The 7,391-nt window shown below is 34.3% G+C and overlaps 1 protein-coding gene across 23 annotated transcripts in view; it reads left to right on the forward strand.

Annotated features, from left to right (window-relative positions):
- Positions 1–7,391, forward strand: part of LOC115225831 (phosphatidylinositol-binding clathrin assembly protein LAP) — a 316,618-nt gene that overhangs the window by 237,439 nt on the left and 71,788 nt on the right. For 14 of the 23 annotated variants that reach the window (XR_005004160.1, XM_029796810.2, XM_029796803.2 and 11 more), the window contains one exon: positions 7,201–7,308. The exons of 4 other annotated variants lie outside the window; for them this stretch is intronic. Coding sequence is in view for 18 of the 19 variants with exons in the window: in XM_029796810.2 (XP_029652670.1) it covers positions 7,201–7,308 (108 nt within the window). In the remaining variant the exon portion in view is untranslated. The remainder of the gene's footprint in view (positions 1–7,200; positions 7,309–7,391) is intronic. 5 more of the 23 variants (XM_029796811.2, XM_029796801.2, XM_036514611.1 and 2 more) reach the window with 1 other exon arrangement.

Here is a 7,391-nt window from a genome sequence, read left to right on the forward strand (position 1 = left end):
AAGAATAATCCCTTCATCAGTTGTCCCCTGTTTTATCTATTCCGCATTTCGAACAATGTTGCCTGTCTCATATCTCTATTTGTTTCTTTCGAAAACAAAGTTCGCTTTCCATGTTTTTGTTTTCTTAAGTTCTTGTTTTTTCATTTTGTTCACGTTTTTTTTTATGTCCTGTACCCATATATGCACGTATATATATACATATATGTGGAGGCGCAATGGCCCAGTGGTTAGGGCAGCGGACTCGCAGTATGTAGGATCGCGGTTTCGATTCCCAGACCGGGCGTTGTGAGTGTTTATTGAGCGAAAATACCTAAAAGCTCCACAAGACTCCAGCAGGGGGTAGTGATCCCTGCTGTACTATTTCGCCATAGCTTTCTCCTACTCTTCCTTCTGTTCGCCTGCTCGCTTAGCCAGCGGGGTGGCGTCATCTGAAGGCTAAAACAATGCGAACGCATTGTGACCAGTGATGTGTAACAACATCTGATGGCCTGGTCGGTCATGTGATATATACATATATATGTAGGTATGTACATATATGTATGTATATATGCATATATATATATATTTGAAAATATATATATATATATATATATTATTTATATTATTGTATATATATATATATATATATATATACAGCAGAAATTGTCAGACACATAGATGTTATACAGGATGCAGTTACGACCAGGCACTAAGCAAAACTTAAGTGCTACTTTTCCTTATATAATAATCATTTGTAAGGTGGCGAGCTGGCAGAAACGTTAGTACGCTGGGCAAAATGCTTAACGGTATTTTGTCTGTCTTTACGTTCTGAGTTCAAATTCCACCGAGGTCAGCTTTGCCTGTCATCCTTTCGAGGTCAATAAATTAAATACCAGTTGTGTACTGGGATCGACTGGCCCCCCTCCCCCAAAATTTCAGGCCTTGTGCCTAGATTAGAAAAGAATGATCGTGTGTCTGTTTATATATGTATAAATATAAATCAATGTACATGTGTATGTTGAGTGTTGTTTACAAGCGTGTGTTTATGTGTAAATATATATACATATAAATGAATGCATTCATATATACAATAGGCATTAATGTATATGTATGTATATATCTATGTTCATGTATGCATGTGTGTGTATGCATCTGTGTATATATATATGTGAGTGTATATATTCGTTTTTTTTTTATTCTATGTATGAGTTGTATTTCTCTTGGCAAGTGACTTCATCCGAAACCTGCATCATCGAAAATGAAGCCATCACATCCTGGAAGAGCTGTTCTCCTTACAAAATTTCCCAAAAAAACAAATAGCCAAAAAAAAAAAAAGGAAATCAAAACCAAACCTGTTAAATTCCATTTTCCACCTAATTCTCGATGTGGTAAAAATTTTCCTCCCCTCCCCAATCTGTGACCTGGTGGAACTGCATGTGTAAGTAGAGGCCACAGTGATTTACGGAAATATTCAACACATCGGAAAAAAGTAGAAAGTGAATTTAGCAGGTTTCCTTTTTTTATTAATGTTTCTGTAATTTATATATACCAGACCGGATTTCATTTTATCTTTATGTCTCAAACTCAAGATAATTAAAGCTCTTAAATGTTTGTCAAGAATGGCTCTTCATCGATGAAAAAAACTCTAATTTTACATTTATTTATAACATAAATACCTTACAGTTTGATAAGGGTGCAAAAAAAACAACAAAAAAATGCTATTAGATATCCTTTTTAATTCCAAAATTGTTATATTAATTGACCTGTTGTTAACACTGTTATCACTAATTTTGTGAAATAATTTTGTGAAACATTTTAATTAAACAATGTCTTAGAAATTTGCTTTGGAAATTTACTTACCAAATTTGATGGCATAGAATATGCACTTTTTCCCCATCCGCAATGAAAAGTCTCAAAAAATCACCCTGAGTATATATATGAAATTGGGTTTCATAGATGGGTTTTTTTCCTGAATAAAAGATACCTGAACTTGGGTTACTTCTCATATCCCTGTGTGTCTTTTATGCCACCTGCGTGCATGTGTGTGTGTGTGTGTATAGAAACATGGTCACAAGAGACAGTTGGAGTCTGGACAGCTACCTGCTGACCAGCTTCATATCAAAACGTCCAATCTATGCCCACATGAAAACTGGATATTAAATGATGATGATGATATATATATATATATTATATATATATATATATATTATATATGTATATATATAAATTAAATTAGAGATAAAACCACTATTAGGCGAATCAAACAGTGAAAAAATAAACCAAAACGTAGAAATAAAATTAATTAATACAATATACAAAACATATATAAAATATAAAATTTAGATTATTTAAATTTAAAATTATTGATTTATAATTATAAATTCTTATATTTTTAAAAATATTTTAAAAATTTAAATTAATAAATTAAAAAATTTTTAAACTTTTAAACTTTAAAAAAAAATTTTAATATATATAACTGTCAAAAAGTATTAAAAAGTTTAAATAAGATAATAAGTATATATATATATATATATATATATACAGCATAAATTGTCAGACACATAGATGTTATACAGGATGCAGTTACGACCAGGCACTAAGCAAAACTTAAGTGCTACTTTTCCTTATATAATAATCATTTGTAAGGTGGCGAGCTGGCAGAAACGTTAGTACGCTGGGCAAAATGCTTAACGGTATTTTGTCTGTCTTTACGTTCTGAGTTCAAATTCCACCGAGGTCAGCTTTGCCTGTCTCCTTTCGAGGTCAATAATTAAATACCAGTTGTGTACTGGGATCGACTGGCCCCCCTCCCCCAAAATTTCAGGCCTTGTGCCTAGATTAGAAAAGAATGATCGTGTGTCTGTTTATATATGTATAAATATAAATCAATGTACATGTGTATGTTGAGTGTTGTTTACAAGCGTGTGTTTATGTGTAAATATATACATATAAATGAATGCATTCATATTACAATAGGCATTAATGTATATGTATGTATATATCTATGTTCATGTATGCATGTGTTGTATGCATCTGTGTATATATATATGTGAGTGTATATATTCGTTTTTTTTTTATTCTATGTATGAGTTGTATTTCTCTGGCAAGTGACTTCATCCGAAACCTGCATCATCGAAAATGAAGCCATCATCTCCTTACAAAATTTCCCAAAAAAACAAATAGCCAAAAAAAAAAAAAGAAATCAAAACCAACCTGTTAAATTCCATTTTCCACCTAATTCTCGATGTGGTAAAAATTTTCCTCCCCTCCCCAATCTGTGACCTGTGGAACTGCATGTGTAAGTAGAGGCCACAGTGATTTACGGAAATATTCAACACATCGGAAAAAAGTAGAAAGTGAATTTAGCAGGTTTCCTTTTTTTATTAATGTTTCTGTAATTTATATATACCAGACCGGATTTCATTTTATCTTTATGTCTCAAACTCAAGATAATTAAAGCTCTTAAATGTTTGTCAAGAATGGCTCTTCATCGATGAAAAAAACTCTAATTTTACATTTATTTATAACATAAATACCTTTACAGTTTGATAAGGGTGCAAAAAAACAACAAAAAAAATGCTATTAGATATCCTTTTTAATTCCAAAATTGTTATATTAATTGACCTGTTTGTTAACACTGTTATCACTAATTTTGTGAAATAATTTTGTGAAACATTTTAATTAAACAATGTCTTAGAAATTTGCTTTGGAAATTTACTTACCAAATTTGATGGCATAGAATATGCACTTTTTCCCCATCCGCAATGAAAAGTCTCAAAAAAATCACCCTGAGTATATATATGAAATTGGGTTTCATAGATGGGTTTTTTTCCTGAATAAAAGATACCTGAACTTGGGTTACTTCTCATATCCCTGTGTGTCTTTTATGCCACCTGCGTGCATGTGTGTGTGTGTGTGTATAGAAACATGGTCACAAGAGACAGTTGGAGTCTGGACAGCTACCTGCTGACCAGCTTCATATCAAAACGTCCAATCTATGCCCACATGAAAACTGGATATTAAATGATGATGATGATATATATATATATTATATATGTATATATATAAATTAAATTAGAGATAAAACCACTATTAGGCGAATCAAACAGTGAAAAACATAAACCAAAACGTAGAAATAAAATTAATTAATACAATATACAAAAAATATATAAAATATAAAATTTAGGTTATTTAAATTTAAAATTATTGATTTATAATTATAAATTCTTATATTTTTAAAAATATTTTAAAAATTTAAATTAATAAATTAAAAAATTTTTAAACTTTTAAACTTTAAAAAAAAATTTTAATATATATAACTGTCAAAAAGTATTAAAAAGTTTAATATAAGATAATAAGTATATATATATATATATACATACATACACACACATTCACGTACATATGTGTGTATATATATATATATATACATATATGTATACATACATACACACACATTTACATACATATATCATCATCATCATCATTTAGCATCTGCTTTCCATGCTAGCATGGGTTGGACGGTTCAACTGGGGTCTGGGAAGCCAGAAGGCTGCACCAGGCCCAGTCTGATCTGGCAATGTTTCTACAGGTGGATGCCCTTCCTAACGCCAACCACTCCGTGAGTGTAGTGGGTGCTTTTTACGTGCCACCCGTGTATATATAATGTATATATACACACACACACACACTCTTTTATATGTGTATTGTATTTGGTGGTGTATAAGACGCACATTTTTACCCGAAAACTCTCTAAAGAAAATCACCTCCTTCCTACATGCAAAGCAGGGTTTACATAACAGACCTCTAAATACTCCCCATAAAACGTTTTTCTGTGCTCCAAAATATTTGCTGCTGAAACCGGGTGCCTGTAATATGCCATCAAAAAGGGTACTCATTTTACCCCCTGCTGTTTCTAAAATTGCTTTTCTCTTTTTTCTCTCTCTCTTTATTCTTATTCTTATTGTTATTCCCCGTTTCTCTTGCTTTTGTACTTTGTATTTTCTTCTGACGTTGCTTTATAACCATGTTGCTTTTCGTTTTCGTACCAGGCTTTCATCTTTCTTAATTTAATATCTACACCATTAATCGCTTTGCTCTTCCTCTGGCCATTCCATTGAAACCAACTGTAAAACAGTCTTTAATCTTTTAACCTTTGTTTTGAAAACGAAACAGTACAAAATATACATCTACACACATATATAAAACAGTATATAATGTTGCTTTCTTTGTTGTTTCATGTTTGTACCATTATTATTGTTATTGTTATCATTATTCATGTTAATATTGTTTATTATTATCGCTGTTATTACTCTTATTATCAGGGTGGTAGATTGGCAAAATGGTATGAGTATCAGACAAAATGCCCACCATACTTGGGAGTGTTGTGACAATAGATATCTCAGGCGCCTCTTCCTTAGGGTCCTTTCAGAAGCTATCATTATTTGACATTCTTGCTACATTCTCAAGTGTGTCCAACTGAGACACGGCTCATTCTTGGCCTACCCATCGGTCTCCTACCAGTTACTCTTTTACTTGTTTCGGTCATTTGACTGCGGCCATGCTGGAGCACCGCCTTTAGTCGAGCAAATCGACCCCCAGGACTTATTCTTTGTAAGACTAGTACTTATTCTATCAGCCTCTTTTGCCGAACCGCTAAGTTACGGGGACGTAAACACACCAGCATCGGTTGTCAAGCAATGTTGGGGGGACAAACACAGACACACAAACACACACACATATATATACATATATACGACGAGCTTCTTTCAGTTTCCGTCTACCAAATCCACTCACAAGGCTTTGGTCGGCCCGGGGCTATAGTAGAAGACACTTGCCCAAGGTGCCACGCAGTGGGACTGAACCCAGAACCATGTGGTTGGTAAGAAAATATTCTGTTTTGTGCTCAGAGTAGCCTCTCACACCTACCCTACAATGTCATTCTAAAAATAAACAATCACGTCATTGAAATCTTGAAGCTATGAGATAAAGCATGATTAATTAAAAACATATGGATAAATAAGCATTTGACAGGATAATCTGAATGCCAAAGGATTAAAGGATGTGCTCCAGTATGGTTGTAGACCAATGACTGAAGTCAATAATCATCGTTTAGCATCCGCTTTCCATGCTGGCATGGGTTGGACGGTTCAACTGGGGTCTGGGAAGCCAGAAGGCTGCACCAGGTCCAGTCTGATCTGGCAATGTTTCTACAGGTGGATGCCCTTCCTAATGCCAACCACTCCATGAGCGTAGTGGGTGCTTTTTACATGCCACTGGCACAGGTGCCAGACGGGGCTGGCAAACGGCCACGATCAGATGGTGCTTTTTACATGCCAACGGCACGGAGGCCAGGCAAGCCTGACATACAAAAAGGTAACTTTGTAAACAAAGAGGTAGGTGTTCAAACCTCATGGGAATGAAACAGCCAAGGAATTAAGGGTTGGTCTATTTAGCCGTTTGTTAATTAGTACATTGATTATTTTTATTATTATCTGTCCTCTACAAAAATATTAATCCTTATTAAATGTTTTACTCAACCTATTGGTTCTCTGTGAGACCAGCAATTCCTTAATTTTTTCTATATATCTGTAGGGGCTAAATTTGTTTAGACATGCAGGCTTACAAAAATAAGTCCTGGGGTTAATTTGTTTCACTGAAACAAGTAGAAGGTAAAAGAAGTACTTACAACATGGAAGCAAAGGTACTAACTAACTGGCACATAAATCTAGACTGTTGTTAAATTACCATTAAATTCTGTGTATATCGGTGAATTGGTTGGGTCATTACAGCGCTTGATGGATTATTCCTGCAATATTTGTTCTGGCTCTGCATTCTGGGTTCAAATCCTGTTAAGGGAAAAATGAAATCACTAATAGAATATATGATGAATGAGCAAAAGCAAGAAAAAACACAAGAGAGGCAAGTGTTAACAAATGTGTTATTAGTCTAATGCTGGTGACGAAAGGGTCCTTAAGGTTTCGGGCACTAGCTCTTGGTAAGAAAAATGAGAAAGGAAAAGTGGTGGAAGGGAGGGAAAAAGAAGGGGAAAAGGTTCAGGGGTTGGGTGGGAATGTGGCTCTTGCATGCTTAATATTTTGCTGTGTACAATTGTAGCTTTGGTTTAGAGAAACTTGTCTAAGGTGAAGAGAAAAAAAAAATGTCGAAAATGAAAGAAATGCGACTAATCTTGTCCTTCCTAACTTTTGTTGCATGTGCTAGCAGGGGTAATGGACATGATATCTCCTTCTAATGCTGCTACCACTACTACTACTCCTTCTGCCTCTCTTGCTGCAATGGCACAGAGCACTTCACCAGCGCCACCTGCAGGTACTTGACCTTAACTTTCTCTCTTTCTATTTCTTCTCTCTCTATCTTTGCACCGTTTTATGATTCATTTGTAAAGCTGGAAA

The sequence above is a fragment of the Octopus sinensis genome, linkage group LG28 (assembly GCF_006345805.1).
Source record: "Octopus sinensis linkage group LG28, ASM634580v1, whole genome shotgun sequence".
Lineage (NCBI taxonomy): Eukaryota > Metazoa > Mollusca > Cephalopoda > Octopoda > Octopodidae > Octopus > Octopus sinensis.